Below are 26048 nucleotides of genomic sequence, written 5' to 3'. Positions count from 1 at the left end.
TTTACTCCCCTCTTCACTTCCTCTTGATTTGATACAGGAAGAATGACACGTTTTACCTCCATGTTAACTTCACTTCCTCTGATTTGATACACGAAGGATGATGCATTTTACCTTCATGTTAATTCTTCACTTAATCTTTATTTGATACACGAAGGATGATACATTTTACCTATATGTTAATTCACTTCCTCTTGATTTGATACATGAAGAATGACACATTTTACCTTCATGTTAACTTTGCTTCCTCGTGATTTGATACAGGAAGGATGACACGTTTTACCTTCATGTTAATTCTTCACTTCCTCTTGACATGATACACGAAGGATGACACATTTGATTTACCTTCATGTTAATTCACTTCTTGATTTGATACAGGAAAGAAATAAACCATTGACTCCTATTTTTATTCACTGTTTGTCCTCTAGTTTGGATAAAGATTGAAAGAAGATAAAAACTAATATCCTTTTCCTTCTTTTATCCTTCCTTCCTTCCTTCCTTCCTTCCTTCATCCTGGGTTTATTTCTGCTAGGACAGTATTATTTCATTCTAGCCACGTTATTGTAGTTATCTTTTTTTTGCATTGTGCTTTAAAATAGTGCATATTGTCTATTCCTTTTAATTATTTTCATTATATAAGTATTTTTATTATTTCAAGGCAATATGATTTATTCATTTATAAGCTATCATTTTATGTGTTGCTTATGTGTGTGTACTTATCATATTTTATTTATTTATTTTATTATTATTATTATTATTATTATTATTATTATATTATTATTATTATTTTGTGTGTGTAATTCATGTCCGGTTCAGTTTTTTGTCTAAGGTTTTATAATTCGTATTTATTTTTTTCATTCGTTTTTCTACCGGATATCTACAGTACACGGACAACACCAGCTCACTTTCCATCATTATTTATTATTATTATTTTTTTTTTTACATTATTTCCCCCTTTTTCCTCTCCCTTTGTGTGTGTGTGTGTTCGTCTCCCTTTGTGTGTGTAAATTTGTACGTATACAGTTCTCTTCCTACGGAAACTGCTCACTCCAACCTAATTTGCATAATTGGTCTTAATTTTTTTATGGTTTCTGCACTACCTTTGCAACTCTCTCTCTCTCTCTCTCTCTCTCTCTCTCTCTCTCTCTCTCTCTCTCTCTCTCTCTCTCTCTCTCTCTCTCTCTCTCTCTCTTTTGTTTTATTTTTTTCTGTTCTCAGCGTTTATCTTGTTATCACATCATTATCATTATCAAGAACTGGTTCAGGATATTTACACAAGAAAGACGGCCAGACCAACTAACACTCACAAAACAGCTGCCATAGTGATTTTTTATTTCTATTTTATTTATCTTATTAATTTATCTATTTTATTTTTATTTTATTTATTTAATCGTTTTTTTGTATTTATTTTTATTTATAATTTTTTACTGATTTTTATTTTTATTTTTCTATTTATTTTATTTGTTTAATTAATTAATTTATTTTTTGCGCTATGGGCTGTAGGTAACTTAAAAGAGTATGGGAAGCACTGTTCAGCTTCCACCCATTAGTGGCACAGGCAATTTTATTTATAGTGGTGGGCATATTAGGGCCCATATCACCACCCAAGGGCGTCTTTGGTGTAACCACCTAGAACCTGGGTATCATGGTGACATGTAGTATGTAGTTGACTTCATACCACTCCACAAATGACAGCTTCAAAGCGGTATGTGTGGGATTCCAACCTACACGTGGACGTCTGCCCGCGTCCCACCACCACCACCACCACCTAAACTACGCCCCCGCCTCCCAAGGATGCATGATATACTACTACTACCTAGAGTTGTGTGAAAGAAGAGATATTCGAACAGCAGCTCTATATAGGCCCCTTGCAATGAGACGAATACTAAATGCAGGATTTCCAACTTTCCGAGGCACCAACACCAGCTTCGGGACAGCAGTTCGTTACAATGTTGGGGCTCTTATTCTCAAACACCTCCACTATATATCAATAGGCTTTGTTTAAATTTAGACGAGTTTCTGAAGGTGTTTTTACGTTTCTAGAGGCAGATTAACAATATTTCTACGTTTTAACTGGAGAAACACTCTTGCAATCCCCACTAGCCATCTCTGTGGCCTTGGAAAACAGTAGTGGTGAGACAACAGAGCGTTTTCAAGAGTATTTCCATGGTATTAGTGACAGATTAACAGATTTTTGCATTGTGAAAAGGAGAAACACTTGCAAACCCCGCCAATCATCTCCGTAGCCTTTTCATTTTCATGTTTTTAGTGACAGATTAACAAGATTTCTACAATATTAACTGTATAAACGCTTTTGAAAACCCCGCTAATCATTTTTGTGGCCTTGGAAAATAGTCTTGGTGAGAGAGCAAAGCATTTTTGAATACTGGCCGGCTCCTTTTTATCTGTGGTGCATCCTGTTTGGTTCTCCCACACTCGCTCCTCTTATCAAATGTGTCATGCTTCTTGAAACTGTATGTCTTTAGTTATTTTATCAATTCGTTTATTTTTCCTTGTTTTAGCATCGTTTTTTCCACACATTTCTTATCAAACTCTGGTGAGGGATGGACGGACGAGTGAGATAAGAATTTTGTGCGAGTATAAAATTTCTTGTGTGGAGAAATGAGTGACGGAATATTGTAGAAACATATATCTTTCGCTACATTTCTTCATTAACCTTTTCACATAATTTATACGGTTCCTTGACACCCGCACAATTACATACGCTATATTTCTCTTCATCTACAGTCTTACAAAAAACATTTTACTGAATATATATTGAAAAAAAAACAACTTAAGATCTTTCGTTATCACGCTGATTCTTGATTGATTGCTTGATAACTTTATTGTTGTAGCAGTGAATACAACAAGGAAGGGGGTTGGGTCATGCCGGCCACCCCCTAAACATGGGCCAGACACGTACGTCTCAAACTTCAATCAGGAGATGGGTTCTTTTAAGTGCATCATGCCGTGCCTTAATTGTTTCTAGCTTTGCAGGGTGCCCTAGGCAAGATGATGTTTGGGGGACCCTAGATAGATAGGTAGGTATGACGTACGAGTATTTCATTTATCCCTGATGGCTTTGTTAAACTGTGATTAAGCGATTCTTAATGGGCCCATACACGTTCAAAAAAAGAGTCAAAATTTTACATCAGAATTTTTATATAAAATTTTTGATGCAAAATTTAAGTGTATGTAGGACGTTTTGATGTCAAAAAAAGATTTGAAGCAAAATTTTGATTGATCAAATCCGTTTGATATTTTTTGACGAGTCGTCAAATTTTTGATGCGTGTGTGGGCTCCTGTCAAAATTTTGATCAAACAGTTTAGTTCGCAGGTGACTGACGAGGAGACAGGATCGCCATGTCTGCGAAGAAGGAGGCCGAAAAGAAATTTTTGATTGAAGTTTTATGAGTGTATCGGACTTTGCCAGCCTTGTGGAGAATTAAGTCGGATAATTATAGCAATCGTGCTAAGAAAGCCGAGGCCTATGACATTCTACTGCAGAAATATCGTGAGCATTTTACTTCCGCCATAGTAGATCTGAAGAAAAAAAAAAATCTGCAAACAAATTGACATGTCTGTAGGTTTCCCGTTTTAAAAACCAGTCTTTTGACCAGAGTCCAATGCGAACACTAGTGCTATGGCCACTGATGCATCCATGTCGAAGATTTTGACTATACTAAATTTTGATGGGAAAAACGCCTAAACGTGTGTGGGCAATTATGCATCAAAATTTTGTATCAAAGTTACACGTCAAAATTTTGCATCAAAATTTTGACGCTTTTTTTGAACGTGTATGGCCACCTTTAGCCCTTTAGATGGTCTACAAAGATACAAGAAACTATTACACTTCACATTTATTTATATCACATCTATTTCAAAGGGAAATTTAAACTTTTCACCGAGGCCCCTGGGTGGCTTAATTGGGAAATAAAAATTTTCCAAACTACCCTGGAGGTTTGGGGACCCTAGGCAATTGCCTAGTCCGCCAATAGCTTGAAATGGCCCTGGATGAGGCAAATATAGTGAGAAGAGTAATAACATAAGGGAAACTATATCTAGGGAACCATTTTATCTAAATACGTTCCTAATATGAATAATGTTTGTCTGCATGAGAGGAACACAAAGACAACAGACAGCAGTAGATGCGCAATTGATCTATGATATATACGTATCCAGAAAAAAAATAGATAAAAAAACAAAAGAAGTGCAAGAAATCAAATTATGAGTCAGATATCACTTTAACTTATGATGTCAAAAGTTTGACTAAGAATTCAGGATGTTTAGGCAAGTTTACCCAGTAATTTTCTTTTTCTGTCATTAGACAGAGGCCTACCGTAGGGAAAAGATGCTACAATAGGCCTATTAAATGGAATGATGAGATAACCTTGTCTGCTCTTTCACACTGCCTCTTTCCTTTTATCCTTTATTTTTGTGACAAATTTTGGGAATCAATAATACGATGAGGTAAAAAAGACAATCTATATATTGATGTTGGAGTGAGGAAATATTGTGGTTCTGAGGAGTTGGGAGAGTTATTGGCCCTCAGAACCGCTTCCACATAGTAATGCATTACCATCAAACACACTGCTGCCTTCAATCATTGTCTTTCTCCTCTTATTCAAAAATAACATGAAGTGTAAAGAGAAGAAGTGCAATGTGAAAGCTGGTGACAAATGGAGAAAACTGCTCTTGATGCGCACTTTGAGAGGGGAGGGGATGGAGAAAACATTATTTTCACCGCATCACAAATTGAGAATGTCTAAAATGTAATGTAGGATTGGGGTAGAGGAAAATAATAGTTATATTATCGATGAAAACTACCAAGCTGAATCATTGATTTCTTGTCATGAGTTTTGTATTCGTGATAGCGGAGGAACATTATTAAGAAGAAAGCATTATTACGAGATAATGCAAGGATATATTCCATTTCTAAATGCATAATGAAGTACGTTATCTGACATGCTGATGACTGATTCCTCTAGAAACACGGAAAAAATATCAGACCTTACAGGTTCCAAAGAAAATGTCTACTTTTTCAGGAAATGTTCTAAACATAATCCAGGCTACACTATTTTTGGGTGTCACTAGCCCGGACTTTCTGCTGCTACTCCAGTAATTTGTAATATAAAAGTTACAGAAAATTGTTAGTATTTTCCGTGAGTATAGAGTGCGTGTTGTTGTTATAATAGAGTGTATAGTGTACGGGGTCGCCGGTCCCGGATGTCGTGGGGGGCTCGGGCGGCAGTGAGTGGCCGCGCCGCACCGCCGCACCTCCGCCATTTGAAAGCCAGCGGCGAGGAGACACGTTGTGCGCGGCGACCTTCCTCTGCTATTCCTCTTCCCCGGCCACACCAGGTAATGGCGCGGCGCCCCTGTATTAGGGGGCACCGGCGATGGGCAGGGAGTGTGTGGGGCAGCTTGTGGTGCTTGGGGCGGCCCCGGCCAACAGAAAATAGCCAACAAATGGCGGCGGGTGGCGGTGCAGGGCGGCGCAGTGTGGCGGGGCGGGGCGGGGCGGGGCTGTGCTAGTTTGCTGGTGTGCTAGCCGTCCCGTGCTGGCCTGCAGGGTGTGCTGGGCCTCGCCATCCCCTGGCTAGAGGTATTGGTGGAGGGGCGGCCAGCGGCAGAGGCGGTGCGGGGTGGCGGGCAGGGCGGCAAGGTGGTGCAGGCTGCGGGGCGACAGGCTGGCGCCGCCACGCCTCGTGGCCGCCGCCGCCGCCGGGCCTGGCGGGGTCACGCAGTGGAGACACCGCTGCTTATATGTGTGATGTATTTGGCTTGATTCTGCCCGGGGCGTGCAGGAATGCCTCTCCAGGCGGTGGGACGGGGGAGCGACAGCCCCCATCTGGCAGGGGCACGCGGGCACCACACGTGCCGCGTGGTGGGTGGTGTAGGGGCGGCAGGGTCACCACCGTGAGCATGGGGGCCCCGGTGGTGGGGACAGCTGGTGCAGGGTGGTTCGGGGTGGCCTTGTGGTTGTGGCATGGGCAGGGTGGCAGGGCGCCCAGTATGGGACAGCCTGGCTGACCTTTCCCACACGTTTCAACACAGAGGTCCGAGACTGCTGACTCGCACACACGTCCATCACAACACTTGGCCCACAGTGGCAGTGGTAGTTATGGTTGTAATGAATGTACCCATATGGCGGCCTGGTCCACCCTATGTGGGGTGCTTGGGAGGGGGGGGGCTGGGGACGCCACATGGGGCACGGGTGATTGGTGGCGCACATGTGTAGGAGACACGCTTATGTAAAGTTATTTTTTTGCATATAAACATTCCAGCACTCATGTGTCGTGGTTGAGGGAGATGCCTCTAATGTATGCAGTAATTAATGTCTGGGTCAAGGAAACGTTTGTCTATTTTTGCTTCATTTATAGTCATGTCATTCTCTCTCTCTCTCTCTCTCTCTCTCTCTCTCTCTCTCTCTCTCTCTCTCTCTCTCTCTCTCTCTCTCTGAGATGGTATATTGAGGATTATGAGTACAAAGTGGCCTGTGTGCGTGTGCGCGTGTGTCTGAGGGCTCTCAAGAATCGTCCAGGATGGGAGGATGTGTGAACCAGCGCCAGACAGGAAGTGTCTTAGAAAAGAAAGGATGAGTGAGATTGGTGGAGAATATGTGTAGCACCTTGTTGTGAAAATGTTGATATGTCTCCTGTGTTGTTCATTGGTCATGCTTGAATTTCAATAAGTTCACTGGCTGACTTTATAAGCTCATCTGGTACTAGTTTATTTCGGTTACTAACCAAAAAATAGCACTTGGTTATTCTACACAAATATTGCCTCTTGCTCCACGTTGCTGCTCCTTTGTAATGGATTCCATCACCAGTACAAAAGGAGAATATAAAGAGCAAAGGGAATGGTAGAGTAACAACTGTAGGGTGGAGATAGGAGGCAGGGATGGTTAGGGTGAAAGGCTGTGTGCGGTCCATATTCAGAAACGCTTTGCTTTCTCACCGCCACTATTTTCCAAGGCCACAGAGATGATTAATGTGGTTTTCAAAGGTGTTTCTTCAGTTAATAATGCAGAAATCTTGTCACTGTCTCTAGAACTGTAAAAAAAAAAAATCTGGTAAATTTAAGTAAATCCTCATGAAATAGTGGGAGATGAAGTGCAGAAGTGTGTGAGAATACAAGCCTTAGAATTTTCCTATAGTGGCACAACTGAAGGCTACTACAACTACAGGGAGGGAGAAGGGGGAGGGTGGGGATAGGCTCTAAGCAAGGAGGGGGGGTAAGGAAGTGTTAGATGATTTCCTGTAGTAACACATGTGAAGGCTTGTTTGTGTTCAGAGTGGGGTGACTATAAAGCATTGGACACATTGCAGTGGTTAAGTTTACTGCAAGGCTTGGATCTGTGTTGAGATAACTCATGCTCTTGTTAAAATGTTTAGCATCATTGTATAGGATTTAAAACTAATACTTTTGTTGGGATATCTTAGCTATTGATGGAGAATAAGAGAAATAATGGCACTGTTTTTATCAGAACTTGTAATTGTGCGCGAATTTTTGGTTTAGTTTGGCGCCATGTTGAAGGTAAAGACATGAAACTAATACTTCTGTTGGGTTAGGTTAGTTATTGATGGAGAGTAAGAGAAATAATGGCACTGTTTGTATCAGAACTTGTAATTGTGCACAAATTTTTGGTTTAGTTTGGCTCCATGTTGAAGGTAAAGACATGAAACTAATACTTCTGTTGGGTTAGGGTAGCTGTTGATGGAGAGTTAGCGAAATTAATAATGCTATTTGTGTTAAAGTTGGCTTAGTTTGGCCTTGTGCTGAAGTAAGTCACCAAACTAAAACATCTGTTGGGTTATGTTAGCTGTTAGTGGATAGTAAGAGGAATTAATGTCAGTTAGTGTTAGAACTCGTAATTGTGTGTGAGTTGGTTTAGTTTGGCTCCATTTTGAAGTAAAAGACATCAAACTAAAACATCTGTTGGGTTATGTTAGCTGTAGTGGATATTTAGAGAAATTAATGCTGCTTTTATTATTAAGATTGGTAATTGTGTGAGTTGGCTTAGTTTGCCTCCATTTTGAAGTAAAAGACATCAGACTTAAACATCTGTTGGATTATTTTGCCTTTTAATTTTACAACAGTTTTAGATTTTCGCCAAATTGAAGTTCATATAAGATAAGGCAAGATAGATTTACAAGTGTTCCTCTTAATGGTGGATTAGATGGAGTAACAGTTTTATATAGAAGCAAAATCTGAATATATTGCAATACACAAGTAAAAAGTACCCAAGATGAATTGTGGTTTGGCTCAGTGATTGATGTAGCAGTCTTGTCATTATTTTGTGGAGAAACAATTAATGAGATACAGATTATGATTGCTTGACTTAGTATGATTGATGTAGCAGTCACTTATCCTTGCTTATTTTATAGAGAAGCAGAGGAATTGATAAGCTAAAACATTTGCTACTTTCACCAAAATAAAGCTCTCTGAAGAATGATTGCTTGACTTAGTTCATTGTTGATGTAGCAGTCACTTATCCTTGCTTTTTTGGAGGAGGAGAGGAAGTAATAAGATAACAGAACATATTACCTCGTTCACCAAAATAAAGGTTTAGTAAGAACGATTGCTCAACTCCATGCCTGCTTTGGTATTTCCATCTTCCTACAACTTGACTTCTTTTAATTAAGAGGGAGGTTTGAAGACATTTGTCCCAGACTTCTGGCAAACTCTATTTGAACTTTAAGGGGACTGGCAATCAAGTGGGCCTCTTTTTTTTTATTTGCCAAATCTCCCCCCGTGCAGGAAAAATAATTAGATAAAAAAAAGAAAGTTTATGGTTGATATAGCAGTCTTGTGTAGTACTAATTTTATGGAGAAGCACAGGAATTAATGAAATACAGAACAGTTTGCTGCATTTGCTAAAATAAAAGCTTTAAGAAAAATGATAGCTTAATTTAGTTTATGATCTGGCAACGTGGTATTTTATGGAGCAGCTTTACAGTACAGTGTCTTGCATTACACACTCCTTCACTCCACAAATTTACTCACCAAGTCTAATGAGTGTTGGCGGTGATTTACAATGCTGTGCTATGTGGTGTTAGCATATGTTCAACCTGTTCGGGTCTATATTGAGGTCACAGTATTATTTTACCATCTGTTCTGCTGCTGGTGGTGCTGTGTTGATTGTGAGGCTAACCCATGGCCTGTGTGACCTCATAACTCCTTCTCTAGCAACCTTACCTTACTTAACCTTACCTAACCTCCTTTACTAGTGACCTTACCTATGTCTGGACTCACTTTTTGCTGAATCATTGAAAACACTAATGATTTACGAGGTCACATGCCTTGTTGGCGCCCTTACAGCATTAAGTATTGCTGTGTAACTCCTACTGTGTTTCTCGATAGCTGGACTTTTTCTTTGCTTTTATCATTCAACCCACTTCGAGAAATGATAAGGTCACATGCACTATTGGTACTAGCAGGTTTGGTTTGGCTTTAGATAGGTTGACCAGCGTTATGATTTGGTTTTTAAAGGGAAAGGTACTAGAATCTCAACACTATTACTGAAGTCACTGTAAAATGAATAATGAGGTTAGATCCTTCATTACCACCTTTGCAGCCTTGTTCCTTCACCCTGCTGGTTAGTGTTTCTTTTTTTCAATGTCTAGACTCCTCAATCATTAAAACCAGTGGGAATTTCTAATGAGGTTGTTTGCTTCATCATCCTCATGTGCCTCTATGGTGAAGGCCACAGCCAGGGTTTGATAACGTGCACTTATCTTCTCTAATGTAGCTCAGGGCTGGTGTGTGTGTTGGATGGCAAGGCTCTAGTAATGTGTCACCCCCTGTGCTTGTGTGTGTGTGTGTGTGTGTGTGTTTGATTTTATGAGGTGGTGACTTGACTCTTGTATGTGGTATTAATCTGATTGTGACTGTTCTTTGTTCCATTCAATTATATTCTAATTGGCATGGTGTTATTTATTTATTTTATTTATTTTTATTTATTTATTTATTTTTATCCATTGTTGTAAGAGTGATTTGTACACGTGGCTCTGATTTAGGACTCCCACATACTGTTTTCAGCGTCACTCTACTCTTGAATGATTTAAAGCCCAAACACATGCACACAACAACTCCATTTTTTCAGCTTTGTCTTAAGGCTGTGATTGTGTATATATTACTCAGTGAATTCACACACACACACACACACACACACACACACACACACACACACACACACACACACACACACACACACACACACACACACACACCATTACTTAAGCTCATCTAAGGTCACAGCTTGAACAAATGACTCTGTCAGTGAATTTGTCACACAAACACAAGCATATTTGGAGTCTCATTAAGAAGCTTTTTGACCTTTCTAGCTCAGACAATATTGACCCATGAGAAACACACACACACACACACACACACACACACACACACACACACACACACACACACACACACACACACACACACACACACACACACACACACACACACACACACACACACACACACACACACACACACACATTTAAACCACACCCCCTTCCTTCCTTCCTTCCTTCCTTCCTTCCTTCCTTCCTTCCTTCCTTCCTTCCTTCCTTCCTTCCTTCCTTCTTCCTTCCTTCTTTTTTTCTTTCTTTTCTTTCTTTCTTTCTTTCTTTCTTTCTTTCTTTCTTTCTTTCTTTCTTTCTTTCTCCCTCCTCCCTCCCTCCCTCCCTCCCTCCCTCCCTCCCTCCCAGCACACAAACAGCAACCCCAGTGACTGTTTTTCCTCTCGGTGGTTGGGACACTGGCAGACCTGTGACCTTTTAAATATGTAGGCAGTGGTGGTGGTGTTAGGCAAGTAAATATGATAATGAAGGTGAGAATGAATAGTGAGATGATTGTGGGAGCAAATCTGAAGGTCTAGAATTGATAATGAAGGTGTTTGAGGTGCAGAATGGAGAATGATAGTGACTGATGGTGTTGTGCAAGAAAATAGTGAGATTAGCATGTAGGTATGGAATTGTAGGGATGAATAGTGACATGATAGTGATAGGCAAGCACATACAAAGTTAGCATGGTTATAGATAGATCAGCTTAATCTCTTCAGCACCATGATGCATTTTTCATATTAATATATTAATTTTGGTGACTATTTGGTGATTTTATACAATTTCAGATACTTATGTGGGTATTAGAATAGTGAAGACTTTGGCCATTAATCTTCTGACCTCCATAGAGCCTTCCTAAAGTCAATAAAATGGTGTTATCGTAGCCAAACTGTCTTAAAATAGCTCTCAAGACATACCAAACTCTGAAAATGTCTTAAAATATACAAGTCTTCATATTCATTCTGGTTACTATTTGGTGATTTTTACAGCTTCAGAAAATTAAGTGGGTATTAAAATAGTGAAGACTTTGGCCATTAATCTTCTGACCTCCATAGACCCTTCCTAATGTCAATAAAATCATTTAATCACACCCAAAACTCAAGGTGGAGAAGCGTTCCCGTACTAAAAGGATTGATAGATTGACGGATGAATAATGACCTGATAGTGTTAGGCAAGTATAAAGATCATGGTGAGAGAACACACTACATTAACAACAGCATAGAGAGATTGGTGTGATGAGTACTCTTGGTCTTCCTCCTCCTCTCCCCTTTCCTCCACATCACAGCAAAGGAGGAGGATAAAAGAATAGATGAATAGTGAATTGTGATAGTATTCTTGGTCTTCCTCCTCCTCCCCCCTTTTCCTCCACATCACAGCTAAGGAGGAGGATAAAAGAATAGATGAATAGTGAATTGTGATCAGTACTCTTGGATAACCTTTAGACTGTTTGTTACCAGTAATTTTACCTTTGTGAGGAAGAAATGCCAGGCAGATTAGAGGTAGGGGTCACAGAATAAGGGCTAATGCAAGAAGCTATGAACCTTACATACCACAGGCTTTGTATATAGCACACTCAAACACCCACACACCATTCCTGCAATGTTTGATGTTGTTGAAGCACATGTCTGGTGTTGATCAGGAGGAAGGTTCAGTGACATTATGATTCATTAGTTATGTATTGTGTCTGGATGGGAGGGAGGGAGTGTGGGTGGGTGGATTAAGTAACGCTGCCTTTTGTTACTGTGTGCTGTGGGAGGAAAGAGAAAGGGAGGGCGGGAAGAGTAACGCTGATTAATTGGGAAGGGAAGAGAATGTTGTTTCCATATGAAGAGCAATCTTGTGAGGATATGTTGGTGGTATTTTAAAGGTTCAGAGAGAGCGAACACGCACACGCGTGCACACACACACACACACACACACACACACACACACACACACACACACACACACACACACACACACACACACACACCGTGTAGTGTAGTGATTAGCACGCTCGACTCACAATTGAGAGGGCCGGGTTCGAGTCCCGGCAAATGGGCAAGCCTCTTAATGTGTGGCCCCTGTTCACCTAGCAGTAAATAGGTACGGAATGTAACTCGAGGGATTGTGGCCTCGCTTTCCCGGTGTGTGGAGTGTGTTGTGGTCTCAGTCCTACCCGAAGATCGGTCTATGAGCTCTGAGCTCGCTCCGTAATGGGGAAGACTGGCTGGGTGACCAGCAGGCGACCGAGGTGAATTACACACACACACACACACACACACACACACACACACACACACACACACACACACACACACACACACACACACACACACACACACACACACACACACACACACACACACACACACACATATGAAACCAGCATGCCCCTTCTCTTCCTTACTGTTAGAAATTGGTAAACATGCTATGCTAGTGTGTATTAGTGTGTGTGAGGGAGAAAGAGTGAAGGGTGGAGAGAAATGGGTAAACATGCTATGCTATTGTGTATCAGTGTGTGAGGGAGAAAGAATGAAGGGAGGGGAGGAATGGGTAAACATGCTATGCTATTTGTGTATCAGTGTGTGAGGGAGAAAGAATGAAGAGAGGGGAGGAATGGGTAAACATGCTATGCTAGTGTGTATCAGTGTGTATTAGTGTGTGTGAGGGAGAAAGATTGAAGGGTGGAGAGAAATGGATAAACATGCTATGCTAATGTGTGTGAGGGAGAAAGAGTGAAGGTTGGAGGTGGAAGTGAAGGTAAGGAGCAGAGAGCAGCGACCAACACCTTGCCAGTAGAGGAGGCGAAGGTGTGGCATGGAGTTGGTAACAATATCGAAGGTGTTTTTTACAGTGTGACCAGGCAAGCAAACAAGAGAGCGAGAGAGGAAGCAAAGGGAAGAGCGTCATGCTGCCCCGGAGCTCAAAGCGGAGTGTGGAGGGGGATGAGGTGGAGGAGAGAGGGAGGAGTGTGGAGGAATGCTCATCAGGGGAGGAGGAGGCGGGGCGGGGAGCCACTTCCCCTAAACGTAAAAGATTCAGTTCAGGAGAGAAGGCTAGAAAAGGCTACACCGGTATGTCTCCCCCCCACACGCCACCCCCCTCCGCCCTTCACCCCTCACTGGATACACAACACCCCTCCCCCCACTCCCCAACCCTCCCCCCTCTACCACATCACTGTATCTTCAAATGTTTTAACTCTTCCTCCTCTCTCTCCTCTCCCCTCTTACTTTCCTTCCTTTAGTCTGCTTCATCACCCCTGTATCTTCAAATCAGCTCTCCCTCCTCACCCCCTTCTCATCACCCCTTTCCATCGCCCTCCCCAATAGTTGTCATCACCCTCTCCTCCCTCCCCCCACCCTCATCTCCTTCATCCCTCGTTATCACCATCTTTCATTGTCCTCTCTCTCTCTCTCTCTCTCTCTCTCTCTCTCTCTCTCTCTCTCTCTCTCTCTCTCTCTCTCTCTCTCTCTCTCTCTCTCTCTCTAATTTTCTATCATGTCCAATTTTTCCGTGATTCTCTACCTTATGTCAGTTTTCCCACCCTAATTCTTTACCCTAGATGTCAAATTTTTTGCCTATTTCTAACCCATGTCTAATTTTCCCCAATTTCTCTAGCCAATATATCCAGTTCTCTATTTTACATTTATTTAGTTTATTTGATTTGATTTTGTTTGATTTAATTTTTTTTTCCCCTCTCTTAGGCCATCTTCATCCCCCCATTCCCCTCCCATTTCTCTCCCATTCCCCTCCCAGTTTACTCCCATTCCCTCAGTTCCCTAAATACTCCTCCTATTTCTTCACTCTAATTCATTTGTCTAGCGTCAGTATTGTAGTTATGGCTGCCTAGATGGTGGTGGTGATAGTGGTGGTGATGGTGATGGTGGAATGACTTAGATTTGAGATTTTTGTCTATTTTATTAACTTGTGATTCTTTTTTCTTCGTTTTCTTTTTTGGTTTATTTTGTTGAGTTTTGATTTGTTTTCTTTTCCTTCATTTGTTTGCATTTTTTGTTATTTGGCCAGGGTTTATCTCTCTCTCTCTCTCTCTCTCTCTCTCTCTCTCTCTCTCTCTCTCTCTCTCTCTCTCTCTCTCTCTCTCTCTCTCTCTCTCTCTCTCTCTCTCATTATCTTTATTATCATTATCACTGCTGCTTTTCCTGATTATTCCTCCTCCTCCTCCTCCTCCTCCTCCTCCTCCTCCTCCTCCTCCTCCTCCTCCTCCTCCTCCTCCTCCTCCTCCTCCTCCTCCTCCTCCTCCTCCTCCTCCTCCTCCTCCTCCTCCTCCTCCTCCTCCTCCTCCTCCTCCTCCTCCTCCCTCAGTATTCTCTGGGAGTTTGCATGTTTCTAATTGGCGGTCTGTTGCAAACATCGACGACTAAATACATGCTGGTTTGAGAGAGAGAGAGAGAGGAGAGAGGAGAGGCTGTGTCAGTGTTTAGTGAAGTGTGTCATGTTTTCTATATTCATTTCCTTTATGGTGTTTTCTGGAATATATTTTTAATAGCTCACACAATGGAAATGCTTTGTAGTGAGAGAGAGAGAGAGAGAGCAGTAAGATATCAAGTTTTTATCCATTTATATAGTTAGGTATGTTTACGTGGTAGGTAGGTAGAGAGAGAGAGAGAGAGAGAGAGTGTGTGTGTTTTAAGAAATATATACAACAAACATCCAATTTATTTATGCATTCCTATCTTTCATGAAGTCAAGAGTGCCTTATCAAATGACCTTGTTAGTTTACCAGTGTGTGTTGTGTAGTGGCAGGAGAACACTTCATTGGAAAGCCTCAGTGGAATGTGAACCAGGGTGTGTAAGGGCTGGAGGTTTGAGTTAGAGCCTTCAACAAATAGAAATAGTGATGTTAATAATAGATACTTTGTTCTTTTAGCCTCTACAAAATCCACTCTTATTTTCATTTTTCGTTTTTCACTGTTTTGTTTCATTTATTAAGTTTTTTTCTTGGGTTTTTCTAAATTATAACCTTGAACAAATAGAAATACTGATGTTGATAATAGATAGTTTGTTCTTTAGCCTGTACAAAATCCACTTTTATTTTTATTTATTCGCTGTTTTGTTCCGTATTAATTTTTTCTTGAGGTTTCTGAATTAAAACCCTGAATAGAAATAGTCATGTTAATAATAGATACTTTGTTCTTTAGCCTCTACAAAATCCACTCTTATTTTCATTTTTCATTTTTTCTCCTGTTTCATTCCATTTATTAATTGTTTTCTTGGGTTTTCCAAATTTAAACCTTGAACAAATGGAAATAATGATGTTAATGATAGCTTGTTCTTTTAGCCTCTACAAAATCCAAGGTTTGTTTTTAGTTTACATCTGTGGCTATGGAATGTGAACCAGGCTGTGTAAGGGCTGAAGGTTTGAGTGAAAATAGAAAGTGATGTTGGTAATTGATAGTTTGTTCTTTTTAGCCTCTACAAAATCCACTTTTATTTATTTACGTTTGTCACAGTTTCAATCCGTTTATTTATTTATTTTTCTGGGGTGATTTTATTTTGTCAATCTTTACGAGCCACACTGTTCTTTATTTATTTATTTATTTTTGTATTGGTTATTGCTTTATTGTGTTGTTTATTTCATTGTTTTGTATCTCTCTCTCTCTCTCTCTCTCTCTCTCTCTCTCTCTCTCTCTCTCTCTCTCTCTCTCTCTCTCTCTCTCTCTCTCTCTCTCTCTCTCTCTCTCTCATTACTTTAACTTTATTCATTACTTCCTTGCATCATACATATTCTCCACTTCCCTGGTTTATTGGATTATTTACCTTTTCATCTGTTATTTCTTTGTGCCTTTCTTTTTATCATACTTTCCTCCAATACACTGCTTTATTACTGGTTTGTTCTCTAGATTGCATTTTATCATTGGGTTTCTCTAGTTATCTGGTTCATTAGTTCTTTAATTTATCATTCTTCATCTTTATTTTGCTTTTTTTCAATAATCTGATTGATTACTACTGCATTTTTATCTATTATTTCCTTTGTTATCTCTATATTGCCTTTTTATCATTGGGTTCCTTTCGTTATCTGGTGTTCGTTCTTTAATTTATCTTTCTACATCTTTATTTTGCTTTTTTCAATAGTTCCCTGGTTTGTTTCAGCATTTTTTATCTATTTCCTTTGTTCTCTGTACATTGCTTAGTTACCCGGTTCATTATTGTTTGGTAAATCTTTCCTTATTGACTAATCACTCCGAAACGTCTTGACTTGTTCCACGGCTCTCTCCAATCTTTAAACTGTGTAGGAATTGCAAAAATCTCTTCTTTTCACCTTTTTCTTTATTGCAGATGCTTATAAAGATCTCATGCATTACTTCTGGTGCTGGGAATTGTTTTGTATTGCAGTGAAAGGGTTCATTTAGCTTTCTCCATCTTCATTTCTCTTTTCATTAGTTACCTGGTTTATCATTGCCTTGTTTCACCTTTCTTTCTTTCTTTATTTATTTTTATTTCTTTATTTATTTTTTGCTGGTAACTACTACTGATTGCTGTTCTGATTGATTTTCCTTCAGTGAGCAGGCTGTTCAGTGCAGTGTGTGGGTGGTGAGTCACTAGTGTTACCCACTGTAGTGCACTCATTGTTTACTCACCTATAGCTCATAAGGTTATCCATTTGCTACCCATTCCCCTGTTCTTCATTAATAAGGTGACACAGAGGTAAGGGACACTGAAATGTATAGTGTCCTGGTTCGACTGTTTTTGTTGTAACCACAGTGTTTATTATGACTGGCAAGAAGAGACAGTTGTAATGCCCTCATGCAGCTGTTAACGGTTGATTTTTGCTGTCTGTCTCCAGCTTCTTGTGTGTCCGTGCCTTGCCAAATGTCTCAGGCTTGTGGCCACATGTTTCTCTACCTCATTATTGGTATTTGTTTTGATGTGTTGCCGCCGCTGCTGCTGCAGGAAGAGGCAGGGCGGGGCGGGACAGCCGTGAGCTCCATCTGGCTCACGGACAGCATTTCATGAACAAAACCTCTATTTGGATTTTTTACTCTTAAGACCCAGTATTGATTTTTTTTTTTTTGCCCAACATTTGACAACTTTTTTGGCTATTAATGATGATGATGATGATGATTGTTGCTGCTGCCAAGATGGTGCTGGATGGTGGCAAGTAAACTATTTTTGTTTAATTTCAGAAGACTCAATGGAGGACACTAAAGATTCTAACGATTGGGGAGGTGAGAGTGAGCGCGAGGGTGAGTTCTGTGTTGACATGGATGTGTGACAGCAACAAAACTCATCATTTGCATACCGAACAGCCAGCCGAGAGAGTGGTGGTGAAGTGATGAGGCTTGACGAGAGTAAGGCAAGGCAAGGCAAGGCAAGCAGGTCTGACGGAGAGGCCCTGCCCAAGAGTGACGAACTGGCTGGCATGTCTGGTGGGTGAGGCTTTGAGTAAGGCAGGAAACAACAGGTTGGTTCGGTGGCGGTGGTCCGAGGGCGGGAGAGAGGAGAGGAGAGGAGGCGGGAGAGGGCCGTCGCCGGGAAGGAAGGAAGGAAGAGGAGTAAGGCAACAAGCAGGTTTGGTGGAGGGACGGCCAACGCTGCCACCAGGAAGGAAGGGACAGAGTAACAAGGTGGACGAGGTCATGAGGTTTTGGTGACGAGGGGTGACGGTGTGGTGGTGCCAATACAGTAACAGTACAATACTGACTGGCTGCACACAGCAGAGGCTCCTGACCCCAGGTGCGCAGTGACGGCTGCTGGTGGCCCATGCTGCCTCAAGCACCAGGCAGGCCCTGCTCAATGGACCAGGCTCCGGCATTGTCATATCAATGATAATTATGTGCCTATGGAGCCTGTTAATTCAATAATGATGACAATAATAATAAAATGGCTGTAAAGGTATGAGAAGCTAAAATGGTAATAATACTAATAGCAATGATGATGATATTGGCTGTAAATATGCAAGACATGAGTATTGTCAGTATTCAGTGATTGGGAAGCACACTGAAAAGAAATCTGGCTGGAAAAAAAAATGAAAAGACAATTGAGAATGTTGAGAAGGTGTTACTTTGCTGTAAGGCAAGATAATTGTAATAACCAGTAATAACAACAGCAGCAGCAACACTGAGATGCGATCAGTGGTGAGGTGAGGCGGCGGTGTGGTGGTGTGGTTGGGGGCGGTGGTGTGGCCCAGTGTGGTGACACGCCCGGCCGTCTGGCTCAGGAGGGTGACGCAGCGCCTGTCTTGGAGAGGTGCTCTGTAACAATAGTAATAATGATGATGATGATGATGATAGTTGAAAGTGAGCAACTTGGTTATGAAAAGAAAATTTTGAAAATTATTGTTTTTAGAGCAATGAAAGTTAATTTTGTTCAGATCTGCAACATTCTTTATTTTACCTAAAATAATTATCTTTGAATGTGATTTTTAAAGTGTGTGGTCTTAAAAGGAGCTTTGCTGCAACTTTGTTTTCCCCTATTTTAATTTTGGAAGGGAAAAAAAATAAAATAAAAAAGGAAAGCCACATAGGCACACAGTACCTCATACATTGTATCTCAATATCTATATACCTACCTACCTGTCTACCATGAACTTGAACCTCAGTGCACCACTAGTTATGATGGGGATATTGTAGCTGTGTGTGTGTGTGTGCGTTGTGTGTGTGTGTGTGTGTGCAGTGTGTGGGGTTAGTAGTCACTGGGTGAGGTGAGATGTTTGTTTGGGCTGGAGTGTCAACAACCTTATCAGCAGGAGGTCCATGCCCTGGCTGGGGGTAGGTCCTGTTGCTGGCCTGGTAAGGTACTGACTGTGTGTGTGTGTGTGTGTATAAAGAGAGTGAGAGTAAATGAGACGTATGTTAAGAGGTTATACTTTTTTCATTTTCCTTATTTAAGTAGTCCCTTTTCTTAGTTTCTTGAGTAGGGTATCTTAGTTTTTGTTTCCTGAAGTAACCTGTAAGTCTAGCCACGTTGGGATGAGGTAGAGGATACACCTATCATTAATTTTCACTTCCTCATGTTACTTGGGCTGGAGGAACTTACCTTGGACTGTGGGCATAAATTTTTGCACTTGTTCTCTTTGTGTAAGTAAGTGGCTTGCAGTGAGGGAGTAAGGTAATGTAGCAGTAGCAGTACAGCAAGGCAGAGGTGCAAGTGTGGGTTGTGATAGGTGGCTCCTGCATCCTCTCAACCTTTCCTGTTAGTTCGGATAACCAAAGTACTACAGTAGCACAGTAAGGCTTGCACACCCCTCCCCCCTCTTGTAGTGAAGTGTTGACCCCTGTAACAACCACCCAGCCAGTCAGTCGGTCGGTCAGTCAGTCAGTCAGTCAGTCAGTCAGTCAGTCAGTGCATGGTAGACTCACCACCTGGGAGGCACCCGTGTGTACTCCATGGGGTGCCATGGTCCAGGGCTGGGCACCTCTGGCTTCGGGGTGGGGTTGGGGGTGAGGGAGGGTCATGGGTGATAACCTGCATGTAGGGTAAGTTGCTGCAGGTGGTGAGGGGCCTTGGTTGGCCCCTTGCTGTCCTGGAGTGGGTGGTGGTGAGGTGGGAGTGGTGGTGCGGTGGTGCATGTAGGGGAGTAAGGATTAACTAGCATGGTGGAGGTGGTGGTGGGGGCTGGTGTGGACTGCCATGCCTGGGGACTATTAAGGCCTTTCCCTGCAGGATGGGGCGACCGTTACTCCGACCACGACTCCGGCAGTCGCGATCGCTACTCCAGCCGCTCCAATGTGAAGCCCGGCGACTGGGACTGCCCCAGCTGCCAGTTCTCCAACTTCGCTTCACGCACCGCCTGCTTCAAGTGCAGGACCCCTAAGGGTGAGACTCACCTCTAGCCTTGCCTCGTGTGTCCTCTCCTATCCTCTCTTCTCTTCTCTTCTCTTCTCTTCTCTTCTCTTCTTCTCTCTCTTCTCTCTCTCTCTCTCTCTCTCTCTCTCCTCTCTCTCTCTCTCCTCTCCTCTCCTCTCCTCTCCTCTCTCTCCTCTCCTCTCTCCTCTCCTCTCTCTCTCCTCTCCTCTCCTCTCTCTCCTCTCTCTCTCTCTCTCCTCTCCTCTCCTCTCCTCTCCTCTCCTCTCCTCTCTTCTCTTCTCTTCTCTTCTCTTCTCTTCTCTTCTCTTCTTTACTACCTCTTGCTGGTCTTCCTCTCTCTACTCATTAACTCCTGTTATTGTTGTTTTGTGTTGCTTGCCCTAGTGATGGCATTCCTGAGTGTGTGTCTGCCAACACTGGATGAGCCGGTCTGTGCCTCCTACAGATGGGGACTCGTTTGGCTCCGGTGGACGCATGGGTGGCGGCGGCGGCGGCGGCATCCGTGACATGCGCCCTGGTGACTGGATGTGCCCCAAGTGCCAGTTCCACAACTTCTCGTCCCGCGGGATGTGCTACAAGTGCAACTCCCCCCGAGGTGAGTGTCGGCGGGTGGGGGTAGCCGGGGGTAGGTGAGGTTGTGGTGGTGGTGGGTGTGGGTGTGGTAGTGTGGTGTGTTTCCCCATCCTTATGAGGTTTGGTGAGTCACTTGGCCTTGTCCCAAAGTCCGTATGCCAGCGTGCGTGTGCGTGTGTGTGGAGGGCCAGGTGTTGGCTGTCAGGCAGGCGTACAGGCACTGGTGACCTGCAGGCGGGCTGTGTGGTGAGGCCTCAGGGAAGTGTTCGTGTCAGGCAGCTCAGGGCGGTGACACCAGAAGAGGCAGCCGTCCCGTCGGGGTGTGGGGTGGGAGATGTGAAGGGGTGCGATGGGACTGTCTGGTCTCTGCCGGCCCGGAGACGTCGTGGCCGGCCGCTGCTCACCTCGCCCTGAGTGGTGCCGCCTCACACCCAGACTGTGTGTGTGTTTGGTGTGCGTGTGGAGGGAAGCAAGGCTCGCTGTGTGCTAGGGAGAGGCACCACCCTGTGATGCGGGTGTGTGGGGCACCACCACCATTGGTGGTGGTGAGGGGAGGGCCAGGCACGTGACAGGCCTCCTGTGTTATACACCTTGTGTTATATACATGCCTGCAGCTTCTCGGAGGACGGCTATTCAGGCGCTGATTTGTGCATTTTTAGACGAACTCGCAGGGGGTGGGGGAGGTGGAGACCGATACTCCAGTCCCCGTCGGCCTGGGGAGTGGGACTGTCCCAATTGCCAGTTCTGCAACTTCTCGCACCGCGACTACTGCTTCAAGTGCAGGTCCCCGAGAGGTAGGTAGATGCCTAGGCTAGCGGTGGGTTGGGTGGGGCGGGTGGAGTGTGGCGTGGTGTGGGTGTGTGGTTGTGGTGGTGGTGATAGTGGTGGCTGGCTCAGTGTAGTGCTAGTGGCAGCAGCAGCAGCAGCTCCTAGAAAGTCTTAAAAATGTACAAATTGGCGCTCGAATCACTTGGCCGGGCTCGGCACCGCTGGGCGACCTCATGTCTGCCCTCCATGGTGGTGGCGGCAGCAGCAGCGGCGGTGGTGAATGGGCCATGGGGCTCAGGGAGTGTGAGGGAGGCTGCCGCGCTGTGCCGAGGTGTGTGTGGTGAGCCTGGCATTCAGCACTCAGTGTCATCACGCACTGCACCATGGCTTCAGCTTGCGCCGCGAGGCTGTAGCAGCCACGGTGATGCCGCCGTGCCAGTGACTTGCACTCACACGCACAGGGAGTGTCTGGCAGAACACTTACTGCAACACTTACAGAACCACAACACCACACTAAGGATACAAGTCTGTCTGTCTGTCTGTCCCTGTAATGTTGCAGAGCCAGTCACACACAAGCACACACACACACAGAAGAAGCAGTGCCTGAATATAAACACTGCTGCTGCTTCCCGACATCACTTCACACCACAAAGATTACCCACAAACCTCCTGCCTTCCCTGTACATCACTCCCTGCTTAGTTACCTTCCCCTAGGCAGACTGCAGCAGGACCTACCTCACTTCACCAGTAACTGTCCCGTGCGTTGTGTGGCTGTGTGAGGCCCTTGGCGGCAGTAGTGGCCACAGGGACAAGGGAGACACACCTCGGAGTGATTGTGTTGTGTTGCTTTGTGTTGATGTGCTAGGGTTGTCAGGACACAGTGGATATGTTGCAGTAGTGGTGGTAGTAGTAATGATAGTAGTAGTTGTAGTGTCACATTCTATTTATTGTCACATACACTGGTTTTTAAATGTGTAGGCATGTATATGTGTACTGCAATATATATGCACACACTAAGTATTTTTTGCTCTATTTGTTATGCATACTTGTACTTTTAAATGTATGTACTAACACATGAATTCTCTCCCTTCTTCCTTCATTTTCTTTCTCTTAATGACTTTCCTATTCTATCATTGTCTTGTATCCTTTCCTTCTTTGCTTCTTTTTCTTTAATTTCTACATTCTATTATCATTTTTATCCTTTATCTGTTTCACTTCCTTATTCCCATCCATCAAACCTCAAATATTCTTCCACTCCTTTACTTCTCTACCTCCTTGTCACCTTCCTCTTACACACACCTCTAACTTGCCTTCCTTTACTCCTCCCTGCCTCTTCCTTCACTTCCCTTCACATCTCTTCCATCATTTTCCTTGGCCCTGTCCCTCCCTCCTGTCAAATATCCTTCCATGCCTTGTCACCTTCCTCTTACACACACCTCTAACTTGCCTTCCTTTACACCTCCCTGCCCCTTCTCTCGCACATCTTCACATCTTCTCTTCCTCCCATCACTTTCCTTGGCTCTCCCTCCCTCCTGTCACACAGAGGAGGGCGGCCGTTCCATGGGTGGCGGCGGCGGCGGCGGCATGAATGGGCCCAGGAGTGGAATGCGGGCCGGCGACTGGGAGTGCCAGCAGTGCCAGTTCCACAACTTTGCTTCACGTGACCAGTGCTTCAAGTGCTCCTCCCCAAAATGTAAGTGTGAGAGGAGAGAGAGAGAGAGAGAGAGAGAATAAAAAGAGAAATAAAATAAAATAAAATAAATGAGAGGATAAAAAAAAGAAAAGGAGAAAAAATAAAATGAGAAAGAGAGTGGGAGTGGTGTTTGTAAGAGTTAAATGTGTTAGATGAAGTGAGGAAGGTATGTAAGATTGTTTTAGTGTGTTAGATGAAGTGAGAGAAAGATTGTGTGTGTGTGTAAGAGAGAGAGTTTTTGTGTGTGAGTGCAGTGTAGTGAAAGACGTGTATGTTTGAAAGATTTGATATGGTTGAAGTAGAGGAGTGTGTTTGTGTGTAGGAGAGAAAACCTGGAGTGTTGTAAGCAGCAAGGGAGAAGGAAGGATGTGGAAGTTAAGTGGTGTGTTATAATTGTATTGGTGGTGTTGCAAATGTTGTCAGTGTTTGTGTTTGTGCTTGCTGGATGTGGACACCTTACTCATATCAGTGTTTGGTGTGTGGTATTGGTATTTGAAGGATGTGGTGTGTGTGTGTGTGTTGGGGTAGGTTATAATAGTGTTTGATGTGTTGTTGCAGGATGTGGACAGTGGCAGCCACTCACCCCCACGAACATCTGGACCAAGATGAGGAGGAACCTGACATTGAGGAGTTTTGCATGAATACCACCGTCGGTATTTATTCTCACGGTCTTTAAAAGTATATATTAAAAGGGAGTCATTTTAAGGGTATAAACTAATGTGCTACTTTTCTTTGTTTTTGTGTCTTTTCAAAATTTACCATGTAACGAGTTAGAGCGAGTGAGCGAGACGGAGATAGAGAGAGAAAGAGAGAGCGAGATAGGCTTTACCATTAAGGAGGATTGCTCAAAGAGTTTTTGTGGTGAAGGTTCATTAGTTCACCAATCTGATGCTTAGCGAGGCTCAGCGCTGCCTCTGGACATGCCACCAACAGCCGGTGGCCAACGCTTGTTACCGCTTGACGCTGCGCCGCCGGGCCAGAGTACCACCCGACAACAACAACAACAACAACAGTGCTGGGCCGCACCACTCTGCCCTCGAGTCGCGGTGCCGAGACATATCTGCTGTTCGGTGCCACGACTGACAGACACGGCTGCTACTGCTGCGCCACCACCACCACCACTGGCAGCAGGGACAGACAGCAGTTGCAATACCTCGCCACAGAACACCAGAGGGAAGCTTGTCTAGGGTTAGTCCGGCGTTAGTGTTACTTAGTGTTGGGGCCTGCGTCCAGGGCTCACTACCGCTTAAGTCATAAAGTCACGTCACGTCACCTCGAGGGGAGGAAATCGGCCGCAAAATTAGGATTGTGGAGTCTTGGTACATTGTGTCCAGTACAATTAAGGTAAATGTTTTGTTTCAACCTCGATATATTCTATATATACACACATACACATACAGGATTTTAGGTTTTCCTTTCTTTGTAATTACTTTTGACGGACACCTGCTGACACCCACGCCCGGCCCGGCAGCCCCCAGTGGTGCCTCAACCTCACTGGGTGGGGCGTGCCAGCCGCCTGCCCGCCACACCCTGCCCAGCCTGTCTGTTCAGTGACAGCGGATGTGGGTGGGGCAAGAGTCGTCCCAACACCCGACGGCAAGAGGGCGGCGGGCGTGGGTGGCAGCGGGTGTGTCGCGTGTGGGTTTACAGCAGCGCGCTGGCGGGTCAGAAGTGGAGTTACTGTATCTTTGTCGGAGGCTCTGATGCTGTACCTGATCTACTGTGAAGGGCGTGTAAAGATTTATTTTAGTATAAGAAATTCCCATCAATGTCTGGAGGGGAGGTGTGCGGTATTATGGCGTCTTTGTTTTTGCTTCTTTTTTTATTAGTTTTCTGGTGGTCATGTTCTTTAGACTTTTTTTTATTTATTTTTTTTTTATCTTGAGAGCACAGGTTGGAGGGTTTGTGTTGAGGCTTCAGTTTCAAGTGATCCGTAATAATAAATAATTGTTCTGATAAAAAGGAGAAAGAAGAGTTTAAGGTTTTGTAGAGAAAACAAAATAACAAAAAAGTGGTAACAGGAGGTTGTAGTGTTTTGTAAGTGAGGAATCCTTTACTGGTGACTTTTGTATCCAGCTGAATGGAGACTTTAAGTGTCAGTTGTGCAAACGGTCAAGTTCATAATGGGAATGATGGTAACAACAACAACAACAAACCATCAGGCGTGGTATTCAAACCTAATTTTTATTCTTCTCATTTTTTGGTGCATTTATGTTCACAAGGCCTTTTAATAACGAAGTGCAGTGTTATTTACGCATACACGTATATATATAAATGTATATAAAGTTCTCCTGCGCGTACGTATGACATCGATGTGCATGTGTTATATCTTACGTGTGTTATATATTTATATATATATATCAGTAGGGAAGGAGTGTTCTCTACCGCCACTAGCACTTAACATTGTGATCGGAGGTTTAGAGGTCGTAATAAATGGCAGAACTACACACCAGACCCCTCATTGTCCTTCCCTACAGGTGTGCAAGCCTGCCCTCCCCTGCACTGCCTTGCCTTGCTCTTCTCTGCCCTGCCTTGCCTTGCCCTACCCTACCCTACTCTACCCTGCCTTGCTTTGCCCTCCCTTGCCTTACCTTGCCTTGCCCACCCACTTCATCCCCTGTTTGTGGTTCTCTTGTTGCTATTTGCCTCATTGCTCTCAGTCCACTCCTTCACTACACATGTGAGACCTGGTTTTCATCACAGGTGTGCTGCCTTACCTCTCCCACACCTCTTCACTGGTTTTTCTGCCTGCCACAATGTTTAACCAATCCTGAACCACACACCTGATTCTTTCCACTGGTGTGCTTTGCTGTGCTGTCTTCTTTGTTATCTGTCCTTCAACTGTGTGTTTCTCTTAACCATTCCCTTTGTTCCTAACCCACCTTGTAAAACATTTCTCCCCTATTGATGTGTTGCTT

General features: G+C 43.5%; 1 protein-coding gene across 5 annotated transcripts; it reads left to right on the top strand.

The window, feature by feature from the left end:
* The first annotated feature begins 5208 nt into the window (after nt 1–5208).
* LOC123515650 (E3 SUMO-protein ligase RanBP2-like) lies at nt 5209–25577 on the top strand. Of its 5 annotated transcripts, none has more exons than XM_045274478.1 (8): nt 5209–5358; nt 13183–13402; nt 17474–17515; nt 19953–20105; nt 20542–20691; nt 21329–21463; nt 22981–23130; nt 23689–25577. In XM_045274478.1, coding segments are annotated over exons 1-8 (987 nt in total). In that variant the 5' UTR covers nt 5209–5223; the 3' UTR covers nt 23691–25577. The 5 variants fall into 5 exon arrangements, with proteins under 5 accessions (XP_045130413.1, XP_045130408.1, XP_045130409.1 ...); XM_045274473.1 differs by having other exon boundaries at nt 17474–17533; XM_045274474.1 differs by lacking the exon at nt 23689–25577 and adding an exon at nt 23496–23505 and having other exon boundaries at nt 17474–17533.
* The last annotated feature ends 471 nt before the right edge of the window (nt 25578–26048 follow it).

The sequence above is a fragment of the Portunus trituberculatus genome, chromosome 5, assembly GCF_017591435.1.
Source record: "Portunus trituberculatus isolate SZX2019 chromosome 5, ASM1759143v1, whole genome shotgun sequence".
Lineage (NCBI taxonomy): Eukaryota > Metazoa > Arthropoda > Malacostraca > Decapoda > Portunidae > Portunus > Portunus trituberculatus.
Note: the sequence above shows the minus strand (reverse complement) of the source record. Positions and strands in the feature narration are given on the sequence as shown.